Below are 18,644 nucleotides of genomic sequence, written 5' to 3' on the forward strand. Positions count from 1 at the left end.
TTGACTAATTAAAAAAATTAATTACACAACCTAAATCGCAAGACGAATCTCTTAAGCCTAATTAGTCCATGATTTGACAATATGGTGCTACAGTAACCATTCGCTAATGATGGATTAATTAGGCTTAATAGATTCGTCTCGCGATTTAGCCTAGGAGTTCTGCAATTAGTTTTATAATTAGCTTATATTTAGTCCTCCTAATTAGTATTCGAACATCCGATGTGATAGGGCTAAAGTTTAGCTACTGGTATCCAAACACCCCCTTTTCCTGTGGAAACAGGAGCGATGGGGCCCCCTACTGAAAGGAGTCTACAAAGAGCACAAGAAAAGGAAAATGAATTAGTCCTTCCCGCCTTAACCATCCTCTTGTTCTGCTCTCTATAAATTGGACAGGTAGTAGATCGAAGTAGCAAAACACGGTGCTACAAAAAACACCACAACATACCCTCTTTGGCAAGTATTTAAGAGCCTCATCATATGCCACAACCAACAAAGCATCACAAAAGTCTAGTAAGAAACAATATTACTGAAACAACGTGCACACACACACATCTACAGACTACAGTCATAGCGAGGCTCATAGCTCTAGTGATCGACTGATCGTCGATCCATGGCAGCCTCACCGTTACCAAGATGGGCACCGACACCGAGCCCGACCAGACCGCTCAGGGTGTCGAGCACCGGGCAAACAGTGATGTCATCATGTAGCAGCTGGGCGGTGTGCAGCTCGTTCAGCTCCATCTTTGTGCCCTTCCGGCGTTCTGCCGCGCCGCCGTCGCCAGCGGATGCTCCGGCCAATGCGGCGGATGACGGCGGCGGCCGAGTCGGCTGTCATCCACTGGACTGTGTTGGAGCAAGAGACCGTGATCTTCGCCCAGAGGATGCCAGGCCTAGGGTTTTCCTGACATGGGAGGACCTCACGGTGACAGCCTCCAGTGGGAAGGGGAGCCGTGCAGTGATTCTCGACAGGCTCAGCGGGTGTGCACGCCCTGGAGAAGTTCTGGCTCTTATGGGGCCTTCGGGTTGTGGCAAGACCACCCTACTTGACGCCCTAGCTGGTGAGTTGTTCCATAATCATTTGCCTCGCGTGATAATCAAGGTCTTAAGAATTTGGTAATAACATGAAAACGGGTAATGTCTATATATATTAGATGAAATTTTGGGCAATCCCAAACCATGCAGCAGGGGTAGCTTCTATACTTGTGATATCTTACCACCCTCTTATTTCGATAGACAGATCTGCCATGTCTCCCAGTATTGGCCAACTGCCACCGGTCCATAATTTGCACCACATTAGGCATGCCAGTATGCCACCCAATGCAACAAAGATAAAGTCACAAAGAAACCGACAGCCACATGCTCAAAGTACGCTGAATTCATCCAAAACTAGGTTGTTTGTTTGCAGTGTATGAGACACCGCCACTGCTATGGACCATTCTTCTGCCTAGGCAAAGAGTTGTCGTGCCGTACCGACACAGTCAACCATGCCTAATGTGTTTAGAGTCTAGGACCGAAGCGGCTGGGTCGGCACGGCACGACCAGAGTCACACTTCTACCTTTTGCCATAAAAAACGGCATTTAATTATAACCGCAGGGTTTATTCTATCGGAGTTGAAAATGGAGAAAATAAGAGGTGAAATGTACTCAATTTGCATGTATTTATTGAACATGTGCAAATAAGATCCACCTTTATTTTAATTTTACTTTTTAACTTGTATCAGAAATTTTTTTGATTAAAATACATATTTAGAAAAAGCATTTCATGTTTAATTAGAGTAACCACATATGAACATCCCTCCTTCCGTCCAAAAAAAGAGTCATTCTAGGTTTATCTTAAATCAAACTTTCTTAATTTTAACCAAATTTATAGAGAAAAATAACAGTGCTTATGACATCAAATCGGTATATTATAAAAATATATCTCATGATGAATTTAATGGCACTTATTTCATACTTTTTTTTAGAGGTTGCCCCCTAATATGATTATATTAATATTTAAAAGAAACAGTACATTTTCTAGTTTTTCGTATAAACTTGATGAAACATAAGAAAGTCTGACTGAGAGCAGCAAATCTAGAATGATTCATTTGGGACCGAGGGAGGGAGTAAGGATGTTTTCTGTCATCAAGCATGCATGGATAGGATAGTGACCAGGGTTTAGTTAGCTTTAGCACCAGGCCTTCAAGCTCACACGTCACCGGTGCCTTTGTTCGATGACTTGAGTGGTAGTACATGGATGTCTTCTAGAACAGGATTACAGGAATAGTTTCTTCACAGACAAAGAGCGAGTATCCATGTGTGTCTTTAATGCAGGACGACTTGGGAACGACAAGAAAAAGACGGGTAGCATCTTGATCAATGGCCGACGAGAGAAGCTTGCTTTCGGAACATCCGTAAGTTATTATATTATAGTTGTCCACGGATCTCGAAAGCAATAAAGTTTCGACGTTTCCACACAACCAATACTGCCCCTGCATTAACTGATGACCATACTGAAGGCCTACGTGACCCAAGAAACCCTGCTGATGGCGACGCTGACGGTGGCGGAGGCCGTCCACTTGTCGGCGGAGCTCCAGCTGCCGGGCTCGGTGCCGGCGGCCGAGAGGCGTGCGCGCGCCGACCGCGCGATCCGGCAGATGGGGCTGGCCGCGGTGGCCGGGAGCCGGATCGGCGGTCGTGTGTGCAAGGGGATCAGCGGCGGGCAGCGGCGGCGGGTCAGCATCTGCGTCGAGCTGCTGGCGTCGCCGGCGCTGGTGTTCCTCGACGAGCCCACCAGCGGGCTCGACAGCGCCGCGTCGCTCCACGTCATGAGCCGCATCGCGGGGCTGGCCCGGGCGGAGGGGATGACCGTCGTGGCCGCCGTGCACCAGCCCAGCAGCGAGGTGTTCCAGCTCTTCCATGGCCTCTGCCTGCTGGCGTATGGGAGGATGGTCTACTTCGGCCCAGCAGCGGAGGCCATCGAGGTTAGTGATACCTCTAGCTGCTACCATGCATGGCGCATTTTCAGTTGTTAATTAGTTGTTGGTTACTTGGTTGCATCAGATTAACTGTACATCATGTGATGGTTATTTGTATTTGAATGGGCTCAAGTGGCTGTGCAGATGTTATTAATATGATAAAAAAAAAGACAGATGGACCACCATGTACCATTCAACATAATGCCAATAAGATGGCTTTCAACACTAACTGCTCTTTATAACTTTTAGTAGAAAGTTCAAACAACTAGTAGCTAGCTAAAACACATTGCTTTCCCTTGAACCAATTGCCAATATGATTTCACTCGTTCTAAACCCATCCACACAAGCAGATCCAGCAAAATATAAATATAATGCATTTTATTTGCATGTTATCAACAGAAGGTTCATGCTTGTGCAATTATTATTTTTGTCCATTCTTCCTTGACAAGACTATTTTTGTTGGTGAACTATTTTTAATTAGGAAGGCTTAGCCATGGTCTCGAATATAATGTTCTAAATATATTCCTTAGTCTTATTAATTAGATAATGTCAAAAGAGTATTTCATAAGTACTGCTTCTAAGTACAACTTGTAGAATATGCATTCCCAACTGTAGGTACATGTAAAATCATTAGCATGAACCACACATCTTTCCCTATCTTACCTTCTTTACACATTGTGTTGTGTGCATATCCATGCTATGTTTACTGCATAAGCACATGACGTTGTCCATTCAAATACGTTATTTTACATATGACTTGTTTGGTTTGTGCAGTTCTTTGATGCTAATGGCTACCCATGTCCCTTGAGAAGGAACCCTTCAGATCACTTCTTAACGATGATAAATAAAGATTTTGAGGTATCTATATCTGGTATATTATGGTTATATTCTTTGTGCATTCTTGGTATATGCTTAGTATGTGCATATGTTATCTTATGCTTACAAGAAAAATCATTTGAGTAGGAATTTGATGAAGGGTCCACACTTATGTTACCATGCGCGGATGAAGTCATACAAACTTTAGTAGATTCCTTAATATCTCGGGGGAGTTTAGGAATGAAAAATGAAGCATTTACAATGGAGGTATATAAGTCTCTATGTTTAGTCGAACAAGCTATATCATGGATACATATGTATGACTGATATTCTTACATCACCTTTGAAATAATTCAACAGGGTGCACCTTTAACTAAGAAAAGGCAAGCTGCTTTCTTTACCAAATGTGCAGTGTTAACCAAAAGGTCATGTACTAACATGCATCGAGATCTGGGCTACTATTGGTTGCGATTTGGTATCTATATAGGCATTTGTGTGAGCATTGGAACAATTTTCTGCAATGTTGGCTACAGTTTTGCATCAATCCAGGTAAGAAGATTAAATCATTATATGCATACTAAAGCATTGGAAAGCTTGTGTATTTAATGCCATGGCACTCCTTGAGCATTTCAGGCAAGAGCCTCTATGATAATGTTTACATCAACTCTATTGACAATGATGTCAATTGGAGGATTCCCATCATTTGTCGAGGACATGAAGGTGCAGATGTCAATACCAATGGAGATATGTCTTAGTTTTCGTGAGGTAGTGTTGCAGACCTGTATTTCATTGCTCTCTGTTTTTTTGGCAAATGCAGATATTCAGAAAAGAGCAGCTGAGTGGTCATTATGATGCTACTGCATTCGTCATCTCTAACACACTTTCATCAACACCATACTTAGGGATCATCTCTATAATACCAGGTGCAATAGCTTATTACCTGACTGGGCTTCAAAGAAGCTTTGATCACTTCGTCTACTTCGCAGCAGTGCTATGGGCATGCACAATGCTGGTTGAGGGATTGATGATGATTGTTGCAGCCATTGTGCCTGATTTTCTTCTTGGCATAATCACTGGATCAGGAATCCAAGGACTACTAATGCTAAATGCTGGTTTCTTCAGGCTTCCAAGTGACCTTCCAAAACCCATATGGAAGTATCCGACATACTATATCTCCTACCACAAATATGCCACTCAAGGACTTTACAAGAACGAGTTTCTGGGTTTAGCATTTGAGAATTTAGGAGAGGGACTCACTATTAGTGGTGAGTACATCCTTAAGACCTACTTACAAGTGGAGATGGGTTACTCGAAGTGGGTGGATCTTGCCATATTGCTTGCCATGGTCTTGATCTATAGGGTGCTTTTCTTAGTTATTATAAAGGTAGGTGAGGCAGTAAGACCCATGATTAAATGTATATCACTTAAAGTGTAATGAATACCTTTTCTTATCCCCCAAGTCATGCTATCAACGGTTGGTTGTATTGTATAGATTGTAATATTAAATCCAATGGAACCTATTGATGTTGGTTGTATTGGTGTTCAAAGTATATTTAATTAATATTGATCCCATATAGAGAAGCCAACATCAACACAGCCAATACATCGCCTATTTAGTCTACTAAATGATACTTCCTCCGTCCCAAATTACTATTCGGTTTGGCTTTTTCTAGATACAGAGCTTTTGATTTTCATATAGATATATACTATGTCTAAATACATAGTAAAAATTATGTACGTAGAAAAGCCAAAACAAATAGTAATTTTGGACGGAGGGGTACTTGTTATAAAAATGAGATCCCATTTGGAAAATTAGTTTAATTTGTTAAAAAAGAGGGGTGCTAGATACACTTAGTCTCACCAAGACAATTTGCAACCCTAAATGCAGGGTTGTTCTTCTTCCAAGTATCATCTATGTTTGACTACTGCTGATGTTCTTTCTTTCCATATCATGGTTATATAAGTTCCTGACTATGCGAAACATTAATTAGCTACATGGTTCTCGTGTATCCATCCTATCTTTTCTTGATTGGCTCCATCTATTATATTCTTTTCAATTTATTTTGTTTTGAGTATTTTCAATATAGCCATAAATCCCGCAATACTTCCTATCTAAAGATATCGTGCAATCATTTAGGAATTCATTTGTAGGTATAAGTCTCGTGCTTCTCCATATGGGATCGATATAAACTAGATATACTTCTGGAAAAAGCTGTACTAGACAAAAAAATTAGCAAATAAACAGGGGTCTTTCAGTGATGGGCTTCTAGAAGATCAAGGATCATCATGTATGGGCAATGGGCCTCGGTAGGCCCAATATAGAGGAATCTTGCAAAATAACTTACTTCAGCCTCAAACTGATCGGTCAAGCCCCCAATAAAATAGGCCTTCTAAAAGCATATAACAGCATTCAGGTGTTCCTTCAAAAACCCATAGAAAGGATCCAAATAGGAAGGAAGGTGATCAGCAAAATCCAAAATAGCCCCATCAGGCGCGGCTAGGACCATATAGCTAGCTCAATTGGCACACCACAAATATGGTGTCAAATGCAAAATATTTACATGATGAAAGTTGTAGATATATATTCTCGAGATCCCCAGTTACAGAGGAAAATATCGAGTCTGGCACTGAAATTCGTGGAGGGATGTATCATACACATCCCCGTTTCTAGTTAAATTTATAAATATGTGCAATCTATTTAGGACTAGTGAAAATAGAATCTATGCCATTGAGACATCTTCATCAGTGAATCGAAGTATATTCCATTTGAACCAATTGCTAACATTTACAGTAACTGTTCAATAGGAATATAAAAATATTTTTGAATACGAATGTAATGATATCAACTTTGTTTTGCAATAATTATGAATTATGCTGTAAAAGAAGCCTTATAATTTCAAATGGAGGGAGTAGATGCAACTGATGCCCTCGCAGGCGTAACCATATATACTTAAATCCATGAATGTACCTTACTATTACATCAAATGTTCAGTTATCTTCCAATGATTGTAAAAATTCCTTCTAGGGAAGATGGAGGGAAGTGGAGACTGAACCATCACCACAACCCGTTTTCTCTTTCTAGGAAAAAGTAGTCAACGATCTCCTTAGTGCTGAAATTCAATTGCTATGAATCAAGCACTACTTTTCAACCTTTCACGTGTGAATTTTCCTACTGGGAAACAAAGCTTCTTCCTTGAGAGGCGATTTGGAGCAACAAGGACCACATCAAAATATCTGAAACAAGCAGCTACTAGTCAGCAAAACTACAAAGTTTTTCCCTATAAATAAGAGCCCCGAACCAAACACTCTCCTCACAACTCTAAAACAGCCAAACCAATAAATCGAGGCCCCTATCTTATTTCCCAAAGCTACACCTTGAACACATATAGTAAGTTAGTAACCAATCAACCATGGCAAAGGCCCAGGCAATGGGCGCTCTCCTGACCGTCCTGGTGGTCCTCGCCACGTCGGCCGAGATGGCGCACGGCATCTGCAACCTGTCGAGCACCGGCATCCGGGCATGCCAGCCGGCGGCGGCCATCCGCAACCCGACCGACCAGCCGTCGTCGGAGTGCTGCGCCGCCCTGGCGGGGGCCGACCTGCCGTGCCTGTGCCGGTACAAGAACGCCGCCGGCGTGTGGGTGAGGTTCTACAGGATCGACATCAACCGCGCCATGGCGTTGCCGGGCAAGTGTGGTCTTGCGATGCCAGCCAACTGCTGATGATCACCGGTGCCTTGCTGCGTATACAACTACTACTATGTAGCTACGTGATCGAATAAATGATGCCCGTAAAAGACCTGTGTGTCAGAACTGTATTATGCATTGTATGTCCCGTCCACTGCAAATTAAGTTGGACGCAAGTATGAATGGAGGATCTTTAATGACTCTCACAGAGCTTTATTTGTGTTTGTCGAGCAATCCTTAATGAAAATCATTTGTTTTCAAGTCGTGGGAGTATAGAGTCTTCAAATGTATACTGGATAAATACCAGATGCACTATTTTTAGATATTTTAGCGATGGGAGAAAGGAGAGAGAAAACTGCATCGTGGAAGAGAAGAAAAATCTTTGCAGCATGTACTTTTTCCAGACATGGTTCATAGTAGTATATTCAGAAAAAATCACATGAGTGAAAAGTTTATGAAAATGTCACTGACAAGCCCTTGATCATGGCTATCATCCTACTAGGAAAATTAAAGCTTCTATCTTCACATGAGAGTAAGAAATTGGATGCTTAATTAACTAGGAATAATCTGTATTCCTGAAATTGCTTTGGAGACATGATTTTGGGGCAAGTTTTTGAAGTACAAGTGAATTGCTCACATTTTCCTATCAGTTTAAACTTTTAGGCGGGATTGGTTGGTAGTGGAGACGGTTGGCACAGTCTTTGTACGGAGGCAAACACTCGCTCTTGGATTACAGCGCCATAAAGCAACTCATTAAATATTATTGTGCTTGGTAGCTTTTCTTTTGTCTGCGATAGCTAGAGTCCAGAAATAACAAGCCGAATAGAACAATGAACTGTGTATATAGCATTGTATCGTGAATTCCTTCGATTTATATCAGCGCATCCAGCTAGTGTTGGCTGGCAATTGGCTGAAAAAATGGTCAATACAAAGACGATATATGTGTTTTAACAAAAAAATTTAGTGCCTGTCGACATCTGCATCAAACTTTTGGAGCCCTGGTCCTCAAATGCTATCATGGATGACCAGTAAGACCTGAGCTATCGATCATGCATGGACACTCGATCATGGGTGCTTGCCCAACCCAATAGGCAATAGCACTACTGAAGTCGGCACAGAATTACATTTAGATAGCCAGACATTGACACTAGAACATATTTAGGCAGTATGATTTTCTTATGCAATTCTCATCAAGGCCTGTTAAGTTTTTGCAGAACACCACGAGAACTTAAACATGTATCACGCTACAGTACTTTTAAAAACAATTAATTCATTTGACCTACCTAGAATAATTAACTAAAGTACACGACTGAAAGAAAAGATGCAATTGGTCTATATATATGTTTTTAATGGATTTTTTATGGAGCAGTGGTGTATGGATGAAAACTACCATGGGCTGAATAGAAGATTTGGTCAAAACATTTAGCTTGTATTCTCAGTTAACAATTATCTAGTTATAAATTTGAATATCTGATTAATTCTTGTAGTCTATTGGAGCTTCTATCTTATAGATAACTAGATTCTATATATAACACAAAAACTATAGTACCATACGGTACCCTTAAAAATACTCCTACATAAGAGAGAATAACCAAACACTGACACTAAATCGTCTCTTGGCAAAACCTTTTTAGAAGCACTTGTCCTCTCTCAAGCCAGTCCTGGCTAGTTTGCCAATTAAGCTAGATAGCACTCTTGACAAGTTGATTGTTTTGTCGTCGTTTTATTTAGATTTCTTCAACGCTTTGCTTTCGAAGTCGTTCAAGCATACTTTATCATCTTCGAAACACACGCACGCACGCACAAGTTCCAACATTTCACGATGTTGATGGTTATTTGTGCGTGGCTCTGTTAGTTAATCTCATTTTCATTTAGAAGCTTCTCAAATGGCCAATGGTGTTTGCATTGTAATTTTTTTTTGCATTTTTTCCTACTAATGGTGAAAAAAATTCCAGCAAAACATTATTGACTAAGAATTACTGTCAAAAAATTCACAATAGAAAAATTATAAAAAATTGACGACACTATCAACAACTTAATAATGTAACTCTTGAAAAATAATGAGATCATCTAGTGACATATAGTATCCAAACTTTCAAAACCTTGGCTATATATATATTTGAAAACTTAAATTTTATCTCAAACGGAATTTCACACTCTTAAAAAGATTTGTTCAATTTTAAATATATTGTACAATGGAAGTTTGTGGCCCATCAATTCTCAGAGACCTGGAGGCGTCCAACGAGGACGAAATTCTTTACCAGTTATGAATTCCTTAACATTTTTCTCTTTGCAAGGACCACACATATGATCTCCCACTTTTGTTTTTATTAGCAATATAGAACTTGTGTCCAGCTGGAAATCACGTCGATCGAAAGAACTATCACAGGAATATTAGGTATGTAGTAGCAATACTTATCAGTAAGAGCGTGACATGTTCCACACTATGGTCCTATAAATAGGAACTCGCACCAAGCTCTCTCTTCACACCAGCTCACGCAAAACATAGAGCCGAAAACCCAAAACAACCAAGTCAGTAGCTCTTGCAAGAAAATTAACATTAGACACAATGGCAAAAACACAGAAATTAGCTGCACTGCTGCTTGCCATTGTAGTTGCCCTCGCCACAATGGAGGGCGCCCATGCCATCTGCGGCATGGCGAACGAGGACTTCAAGCTGTGCCAGCCGGCGGCGGCCGTGAATGACCCGACCGACAACCCGTCGGCGGAGTGCTGCGCCACCCTTGGTAAGGCCGACCTGGGATGCATCTGCCGCTACCGGGGCGTCGCCGGCATATGGATGAGGATCTACCACATCGACCCCAGCCGCGCCATGGCGTTGCCGGGCAAGTGCGGCCTCACCATGCCAAACAACTGCTCGTGATGCCATGCTCGAGTCTATGATCGCATTCCCGCAAAAAAAAAAGAGTCTATGATCGTACATCGTGCATCCATATGACTAGCTCAATAAGCGGAAGGGCGTGAAAGGCCTTGTGTGCTAGTGTTACAGTGCCTGTGCTGAAATATTTAAAGTTGCTTTCATATGAAAGTGTGTGCAGAAGTGCACGACGTTTGTTGTCTATCAGTTCATAATGTTAAGTGTAAGACTCTAAGGCTGCTAGCCTTATAGTGCCTGTGCTGAAATAATTAAAATTGCTTTCACATGAAAGTGTGTGCAGAAGTGCGACGTTTGTTGTCTATCAGTATCAGTTTAAGTGTAAGACTCTAAGGCTCCCTTTGGTAGGCTTCGGGAGGTGTTTCTCCACCGGCTCCACCCGAAGCCCTGCCAAATGGTAGGAGGGCAAATAGTTTCATTTGAGAAGCTCCTGAAAATACGCTGAGAGGAGCCAGAAGGATGTGCGGGAGCAAAAAAAACAGCTCTCTGCAGCTCCTCCCTGTCTGCGGGACTGAAGCCCCAAGTTTGCCCCTGAGCGGCCAGGCGAGGCAGCAGTAGAGGACGACGGGCGCGGGCAAGGCGTGGGTGGAGGAAGGCAGCTACGCGGGGAGGTAGGGTGGAGGAAGACGGCGGCATGGGCGTAGGTGCCCGGTGGCGGTGGGTGCCTGGGCGGCGGTAGAAATGGATGGGAGCAAGAGGCGGGGAGGAGGAGTAGGCGGTGGGCAGCAGCGCTTGCGGGGTTGGGATGAGAAGCTACAGCGGCACTTGCATGCCTGAGATGGGTGGCAGTAGCAGCATTCGCATGGCCAAGACCAAAGGCAACGGCGACGCAGCGCGCCGGCCGGGATGGGAAGCCATGGTGGTGGAGATACTCGTGCGGCAATGAATCGGGACGGCGAAGCCAGAGTGGAGCGCTCAGGCCATCCGGCGTCGGAGCATGCTCCTGGCAGGATAAGGGTGGTGAGGAGGAATGGGAGTGGCTCGTGGAGAGGATGAGGGTGTTCAGATAAGGAAGACAAGGTAGGAGGGAAGGGAATAAAATAGAAAGGGGAAAATGGAAGAGAAAAAAGGAGGGGAGAAAAGGAACGGGAGAAAGAAGAAAAAGAAAAAAATGATCAATATGCAATTATACTCATTAACTTTTTTTATTTATATGAACAACTAAATCAATTTGGTAGGAGTAAATTGGACATTTCACCACTTCCATTCACTTATGAGGGGCACGAGAAGCCGTTCTATCAAACACTTTTTAGAACGGTTTCAGCTTCACCAGAGAAGCTTCTCCACCAGAGGAGCCAGAGCCGTTTCAGCTACAACCACAGCCCTGCCAAACAAGCCCTAAGTTCTGCGGAATACTATCTGTGACGATTTAGAAGCATATGGATACAGAAGCATGTTCTACAAACTAAATCAGATTCTAGCATGTTATTAATTCGAATTGCGTCCTGGGACGAGGGCATGCATACATAGTAAATAGTATTTTATGCAGTAATTAATAACTAAAATGTTCGGCGTATTTTAACCGTACATTAGAAATTAACAATGATGGGAGTCGTTTCCTGACTTCAACCATTATATTTTCCTTAATAAACTATAAAAACGAAATCAATGCTTTTTAATGTTAAGGTGTACTTTGTGTATCATATTCCATCATCTAAAAGAAACAACAGTTTGCGACTGCAACCATTATTGGAATTCCCGTACATGCTCTGATATTCCATTAGTCTGGTGTTATTACGATTTTTCCGTAATTTTTAGCACATGTTTGGCATTTATAAGAACCGAATCATGAAATAATTGAATGAAAGTTTACTTTAATTACATCATCCAGACTAAAGAAATACTAGGCGTCTCTATGTTTCCTTTTAATCTCTCTCCAGGGTTTAGTCTTTCTTTCTGGTTAATTGCATAGTGACTTTGTTATTTACTAAAATGGGCAACTACTAAACCAGGTCAGCTAGAACCCTGCAAACTGAGCCACTTGCTTGTTCCCATTGTTTACTTTCATCCGATCTTCCCCATTGTTTACTTCCATCCGATCTTCGAAAGTGCAGTAACGATTGCTGTCATTCCTTTGAATGCAGTAGTAAAAGGACAGGAAACTAAACAAAGAAATTCATGCACCAAACTGCGCTTACGGCCTGGCATGCCATCGCACGCGCATATCACGAGCTGTGCAGACATTATGAAGAGAGGTCGGCATATATTATCTCTGCTACTATACTTTTGCTCACTTTTGTTGATCAGGATATTTTTGCTATATGTGGCCGTCCCCATCATTTGGCACAACTGACTGATGTCAGCAGAGCACGATCTATCAGCAGCAGCTCGCTGCTCGTAGACATCATATCAATCTCAGAATGGAGTGTTTGCCATGACAGTAGTGCTTCGATATCCGGACGAATTCGTCAAGGAAAGCTGCCCAGCCTTTGCTGCATGCATGAATGTCTTAGGCGGAATCATATCCATACAGAAAAAGCAATGGAGTAAGTTCGTATGAGTGAATTCTGGATCGACCAAGATATAGGGGGGAAAAACCAAAACTTGAATCCCTAATTGCTCCGCTACGGGCCGCAGTAAGTAAAGAACTGTAGAAAACTTACACTAATCCATTTGCATGCACAAAGCCTTGAAAGTTTTGAATGCTTTTCAATATTCCTTCTGTTCTAAAATATAAGGTGCTGTTTGAGTTGAGGTCTCCAAGATTAAGCATTGACCTCTAATTTATCAAATAATCAATTATTTCTATTGCATCAAACGTTTTTAGATGAACGCACCGATGTTGAGCATGATCCAAATTCTAATGAGACTAGCGTGTTGTAGTTACACAGTTCCATTATGTCTCTCCATATAATGCCATGCGGTTCTCCTGCATGTTCAATAGAAAATGTCAACTCTGATCAGGCTTTGTATAAAAAAAACATATTGGAATTGTTTATATGATACCTTTATAAACTATAGAATTCTCCCAAAATACAAAAGTGCTATATGTGTGCAAACTACTGTTTATTAGAAATGGCCACTATACATCAACATTTCATTGTGAATCTATTACTGATCATGAAGGGGCCAAGACGACAGACTTGGATTTATTACGATAGGATGCAATTCCACTCCTACGCACCTTACTTGAATGGATTTTGATAAATGTACTTGACTATTATGTTACATCTATTGATGAGGTAGTCGATCAGTTTCCTCTCAAGGATTGTTGGATTGTAGCTAGTGAGTTAACCACGTCAGGTTTTTAAAAATAAATAATGTTGTGCTCCTTAGTGCTGAAATCACGATGAACGATCAAGCTTTACTTTTTACCTTTTTTCAAATGTGTATTTTACTGCTGGAAAAGAAGCTTTTTTTTTCCTGCAGGGCCGTCGCAATGTACTCGAAAACGAGGAGTAAGGATCACTTTGTAATATCTGAAACAGGCAGCGTGTATATTACTTAAAAGCCATCAAAACTTCACCCTATAAATAAGACCCCAACACCAAACGCTCTCCTCACAACTTCAAACCAACCAAATCTACAACCTAGACCTAACAAACCACCCAAATTTACAACTTGATCAGCACATAACCATGGCGAAGGCACAGGCAATGGGCGCGCTCCTGACCGTCCTGGTGATCCTCGCCACGTCGGCCGAGATGGCGCACGGCATCTGCAACCTGTCGAGCACCGGCATCCGGGCGTGCCAGCCGGCGGCGGCCATCCGCCACCCCACCGACCAGCCCTCGGCGGAGTGCTGCGCCGCCCTGGCGGGGGCAGACCTGCCGTGCCTGTGCCGGTACAAGAACGCCGCCGGCGTGTGGGTGAGGTTCTACAGGATCGACATCAACCGCGCCATGGGGCTGCCGGGCAAGTGCGGCCTCGCGATGCCGGCCAACTGCTGATGATCGCCGGGGGTCATCAGCCCATCGGAGGCATGCAAATCGCTGGTAGTAATGTAGTATTATATAGCTACGAGATTGAATAAATGGAGCACGTAAAAGACTGATATGTCTGTGCTTCTTCTGGCGCTGCACTGCAATCTTTGAGCTGTGCGCGAGTGAGCTCTTCTCAATCAGTGCAGAAGTAATGTCAGAACGACTGTCTTATGTAATATATGTCTTTTATCCACAGCAAAGTTGGGCATATTAATATGAATGTATGAATTTGGCGTGAATCTGACAGAGATTTATATGTCAAAGCAAATCTTTGTGAAAGTAGTTTATCCGGGTATATGTTGGAATTAATGACGTATGAACAGTTTTCAGATCCTGCTAGAATATTATACTATACATACTAGCGAGGAGGACGTAGCTAAGAAGAAATTTGATGTGGAAATGAAGAAGAAATAATGGTTGCTATAGATGTCTCTATTATGATGCAATCACATGAGTGAAATTGTCATTAACCTAGCAAAATTGCATTACAGCAGCTCAATTGTGGACAACGGAGAGATAGAGAAATTGGATGCTCAGATGCTTAAACTAGGAATCTGTATTGCTGGAATTGTTTCGAAGGCATTAGTTGCAGTTAATGGTTAATTTATGTATATATAATTTGTGTTCTCATTCATGAATTACTGTACCATCAAGATGGTTGCCGTGCATGGTCCATCTTCAAAGGTAAAACTCTTCAGATGGTTGCGATGCATCAGTGGCGGACCTTGCCAGTGAACAGAGCCCGGGCAAAGACCATGGCAGCTCTCTCTTCCATCTTCGGTAGAACAAGCTACAACTATAGGCGACTGATTTTAATCCGCCCAGGCTCGCCGGGCCTTCGGTCCGCCCTGCGATGCATGGTCCACACCTGCTACCAATATTGTGATTATTCTCGCTTTCTTTTGTATGTGATCACTAAAAATAATAAGCCACAATAAAACAAGCAACTCACATGTATAGCTTAATCATTATTCAGCCTGACAATTATTAGTACAATTTGAATTGATGAGACAAATCACACAACTATTTCATTAGATCTAAAATATTAACGTCTGGTAAAGCCTTGTTTTTCATAGAGGTGTAATGCCCTGGAAATGTTAAACTTTCTCCCAATATATCATTGTACTTTATTGTAAGGCAATATATAATTCACTCTGAGTCACAGATGATGTTTGAGTGAAGAAATATATTCTTTTGCATGAAGTACTTTATATGTTTCTAATGTACAAAATTTGTACCTTGCTACAAAATACTGTAATCTAGAGTATTACTTTTAGTTTTAACAATGGGGAAAGGGAAGAATATCATCATCCGACATCCTCATGACCATTTTCTTACAGTAATTATTGTGATAATTTAGCCATTAACAGTGAATTAACAAAATCATCCGGGTTCAGTAATTAACATCAAAATTAAGGTAGCCTGCACTCGGAAGAAAATTACTATAGACATAGACTCTTTGTATAGACAAAAAAAATAAAGTAGTGCCTGTCTATATCTGCATCCAGCTTTTCATGTCCTGATCCTCAAATGCTATCACGCATGACCAGTGAAATCTGAACTATATCCATGTCAATACTAGATCATGGCCGCCTACCCAACCCAACGGCACTACTGAATTCGATGGGGTACATTTAAGATGGACAGATATCAACACTGTAATTTAACTTCTTTTCCAGTTAACAGAGAGCTCTGCTAAATTCCTGCAAATCAATGCTATTGTATTTTGAAAGCATTTCATTTAGCGCTCATTAAATTATATGACGCATGGAACTGGAAGGAATGATAGAATATACTCATTTCATACTAAAATTTGTATGGAGCAGTGGTGTATCGACAAAAACAACCAGGGAATGAATGTGATTGCTAATTTTCATTGGTACATCTTATATTATATGACAAAAACTATAGCACCATATAGTAATTTCACACTGGCTTTTGATAGGATAAAATGCTTAGACACCTTACCGATGGTATACTCTGTCTAGGCAAAAGCTTATTTTCAGCAGCCCTTATCCAGTTGCAAGCCAACATTTCCTGGTCGTTTACTCGTTTTCCAATTAAGCTGGTAATACTCTTCATCAGTCATTGGACTGGCTATTTTATTTAAATTTTCTTTTTGACAAAGAATCACCTTGATCAAGCCTGTTCCCTCGCTCCTTAGCCTTCCAAATATCAGTCATAAATACCAATATGGATACACACTGACTTCTGACTTCTCATGATGGTTTGTTATTTGTGTGTGGGTGATGATTTATTGTCTTCGAATTTTATCAAATGGCAAATCCAGTTGTGTGGTTACTGGTTAGTAGCATATAGGGTTCCGGTTTACCCAATGCAAATTAAGAAGGCATGCTGAAATTATGCTGGTGATGAAAAAACCAAGGACCACATTATCTACCACTTCTTCTTTATGCTGACAAAGAACTTGTTACTTGTGTACAGCTGGGAATCACACATAGATCAAAGAAATATATCTTGTGACAATTTTAGCAATATATACAAGTGCATGAGTGCACCATGTCCCACACTGTGCTCCTATAAATAGGACCTCACACCAAACTCTCTCCCCACACCAGCTCAAGCAAAACATAGAGCAGCCAAAAACTCAAAACAGTCGAGTCACCAACTCTAGCAAAAAGAAAACATTAGATCCAATGGTGAAGGAACAGGCATTAGCCGGACTGCTCATTGCCTTGGTGGCCCTCGCCACAATGGAGGGCACCCACGCCATCTGCGGCATGGCGAACGAGGACTTCAAGCTGTGCCAGCCGGCGGCGGCCGTCAATGACCCGACCGACAACCCGTCGGCAGAGTGCTGCGCCGCCCTTGGTAAGGCCGACCTGGGATGCATCTGCCGCTACCGGGGCGTCGCCGGCATATGGATGAGGATCTACCACATCGACCCAAGCCGCGCCATGGCGCTGCCGGGCAAGTGCGGCCTCACCATGCCCGGCAACTGCTCGTGATCGATGAGCTGCATGAATAATCACACGTACATGGAAGCAGCCAGGAGTTGTTATTCCATATGGCTAACTAAATAAGTGGAGCGCATGAAAGGCCCTGTGTGCTCTGCTCCTTGATTGGCTTGATCTAGTTTCTGTGTGAGAGCGTGTGGTGTGCGTGTGAGTTATATGCTCAGTGTGTGCTCGTTTCAGCTCATCAGCTTGATCCATGCAAGTGTATGTCTACACGTCTGTTGTCATGATCAGTATTATTGTTAGTGAGTGTCGGTAACTTTGTACGACCTTATAGTGTCAGTGCACAAAATGGATATATATGATCTTGTTCTTGGCAAAGCTGTGTTATTAACTGTGTAGCTTATTAAGCATGTGCGCTTCTACAATATGTTATTCAAATTACATCATCGTAGGATTAGCATTCGCGTGCTTATAGCATTTTACATAGACATTGCAAAATACTTTCTTCCGTTTTGAATTCATGCGAGGCAATATTTCTCTACACAAAATAAAAATACACACAGCAAATCAGAACATCACAATTGATATAGGATAAGAGTTCATGTTGCAAAAGTAGAGCTCACCAGTTTCGATCGCTGGTGTTCCACGAGTACTGGAAAAAGTTGTAAAAATGTAAGTAAATTAAGAGGACCATCAACAAAAAGGTATCTCAGCTATATTCTGGTCCAATGACCAATTACAGAACTGTGATTCTTTTCTTTTTATGAGGCAAATATGTAACCAAGGGATCGTTGTTTTTAATGTATCTTAGTATACCAACCAAAGCTGTATCCTAAGAAGAAATTAATCAAGAAGCGCTAGATTGTACAAGCCATCAGTACGCCATGTACAAAAGTCATTCTGGTCTTCAGAAGAAAACAATTGAAGTTATCCGTGCATTCATCATAGTAAACTTTTTGTGTATTATTTCGTTACCTAAATAAACAATAGTTTGTACAGGAACCATTGGGATTTCCCACACTTCTCAGTGTTGCTTTAATAAGAAATTGTTGTGGACTCTCCTGTACACAATTTTTCCATGCTAAATTCTACGTCAAATTATTTAGGTTGTATTTGTTATTTCTTAACCTAGAATTTATTCAAAAATAATTTGAGGGACCATTTCCCTCCCAATGGACATATTGACCTGCCAATAACTGTTTATGTTATGTTTACATGACAGTTTATACCAGATTATATTCTAGAAACAAATTAGCCAAGGCATTTAATTTGGTATTGCTAAAGATGCAAGTGGGTAATTCAACCAGGCTTGCTAGAACCTCTGCAAACTGAGTCACTTGCATGTTCCCATTTCTCAGTTCATGCAATCTCTCGCTCTGAAAGTGCAATCATGAATCGTTCTTTTTCAATACAAAAGTAGAGGGAAGAAAATACATAAAAGCAAA

General features: G+C 41.6%; 5 protein-coding genes across 7 annotated transcripts; all 5 read left to right on the forward strand.

Annotated features, from left to right (window-relative positions):
- Nucleotides 1–399: 399 nt before the first annotated feature.
- On the forward strand, nucleotides 400–5,308 carry LOC117846329 (ABC transporter G family member 1). Of its 3 annotated transcripts, none has more exons than XM_072292096.1 (8): nucleotides 400–1,058; nucleotides 2,314–2,393; nucleotides 2,499–2,963; nucleotides 3,732–3,815; nucleotides 3,921–4,040; nucleotides 4,134–4,322; nucleotides 4,407–4,538; nucleotides 4,697–4,836. In XM_072292096.1, exons 1-8 carry the CDS (start codon nucleotides 611–613, stop codon nucleotides 4,703–4,705), a joined length of 1,527 nt encoding a protein of 508 aa, XP_072148197.1. In that variant the 5' UTR covers nucleotides 400–610; the 3' UTR covers nucleotides 4,706–4,836. The 3 variants fall into 3 exon arrangements, with proteins under 3 accessions (XP_072148197.1, XP_072148196.1, XP_034583364.1); XM_072292095.1 differs by having other exon boundaries at nucleotides 4,676–4,832; XM_034727473.2 differs by having other exon boundaries at nucleotides 401–1,058; nucleotides 4,407–4,493; nucleotides 4,591–5,308.
- A 1,767-nt stretch (nucleotides 5,309–7,075) lies between these two features.
- LOC117842889 (putative lipid-transfer protein DIR1) lies at nucleotides 7,076–7,720 on the forward strand. The gene has a single exon (XM_034723412.1). It carries the CDS (start codon nucleotides 7,184–7,186, stop codon nucleotides 7,493–7,495), a length of 312 nt encoding a protein of 103 aa, XP_034579303.1. The 5' UTR covers nucleotides 7,076–7,183; the 3' UTR covers nucleotides 7,496–7,720.
- Nucleotides 7,721–9,951: 2,231 nt separating this feature from the next.
- On the forward strand, nucleotides 9,952–10,628 carry LOC117845841 (putative lipid-transfer protein DIR1). Its single transcript, XM_034726927.2, has one exon. It carries the CDS (start codon nucleotides 10,029–10,031, stop codon nucleotides 10,341–10,343), a length of 315 nt encoding a protein of 104 aa, XP_034582818.1. The 5' UTR covers nucleotides 9,952–10,028; the 3' UTR covers nucleotides 10,344–10,628.
- Nucleotides 10,629–13,859: 3,231 nt separating this feature from the next.
- Nucleotides 13,860–14,517, forward strand: LOC117845628 (uncharacterized). The gene has a single exon (XM_034726690.2). The coding sequence runs from the start codon at nucleotides 13,934–13,936 to the stop codon at nucleotides 14,243–14,245; it is 312 nt and encodes a 103-aa protein (XP_034582581.1). The 5' UTR covers nucleotides 13,860–13,933; the 3' UTR covers nucleotides 14,246–14,517.
- A 2,315-nt stretch (nucleotides 14,518–16,832) lies between these two features.
- On the forward strand, nucleotides 16,833–17,577 carry LOC117845566 (putative lipid-transfer protein DIR1). Its single transcript, XM_034726632.2, has one exon. It carries the CDS (start codon nucleotides 16,936–16,938, stop codon nucleotides 17,245–17,247), a length of 312 nt encoding a protein of 103 aa, XP_034582523.1. The 5' UTR covers nucleotides 16,833–16,935; the 3' UTR covers nucleotides 17,248–17,577.
- Nucleotides 17,578–18,644: the final 1,067 nt, after the last annotated feature.

This window comes from Setaria viridis, chromosome 2 (genome assembly GCF_005286985.2).
Source record: "Setaria viridis chromosome 2, Setaria_viridis_v4.0, whole genome shotgun sequence".
Lineage (NCBI taxonomy): Eukaryota > Viridiplantae > Streptophyta > Magnoliopsida > Poales > Poaceae > Setaria > Setaria viridis.

What these genes read in the sequence shown, in the direction of transcription:
- LOC117845628 (XM_034726690.2), top strand. Translation starts at nt 13,934, where the DNA reads ATGGCGAAGGCACAGGCAATGGGCGCGCTCCTGACCGTCCTGGTGATC.
- LOC117842889 (XM_034723412.1), top strand. Translation starts at nt 7,184, where the DNA reads ATGGCAAAGGCCCAGGCAATGGGCGCTCTCCTGACCGTCCTGGTGGTC.
- LOC117845566 (XM_034726632.2), top strand. Translation starts at nt 16,936, where the DNA reads ATGGTGAAGGAACAGGCATTAGCCGGACTGCTCATTGCCTTGGTGGCC.
- LOC117846329 (XM_034727473.2), top strand. Translation starts at nt 611, where the DNA reads ATGGCAGCCTCACCGTTACCAAGATGGGCACCGACACCGAGCCCGACC. An exon ending in CCTACTTGACGCCCTAGCTG is followed by an intron (nt 1,059 to 2,313) that starts GTGAGTTGTTCC and finishes TCTTTAATGCAG; the next exon opens with GACGACTTGGGAACGACAAG. An exon ending in CATTTGTCGAGGACATGAAG is followed by an intron (nt 4,494 to 4,590) that starts GTGCAGATGTCA and finishes TGGCAAATGCAG; the next exon opens with ATATTCAGAAAAGAGCAGCT.
- LOC117845841 (XM_034726927.2), top strand. Translation starts at nt 10,029, where the DNA reads ATGGCAAAAACACAGAAATTAGCTGCACTGCTGCTTGCCATTGTAGTT.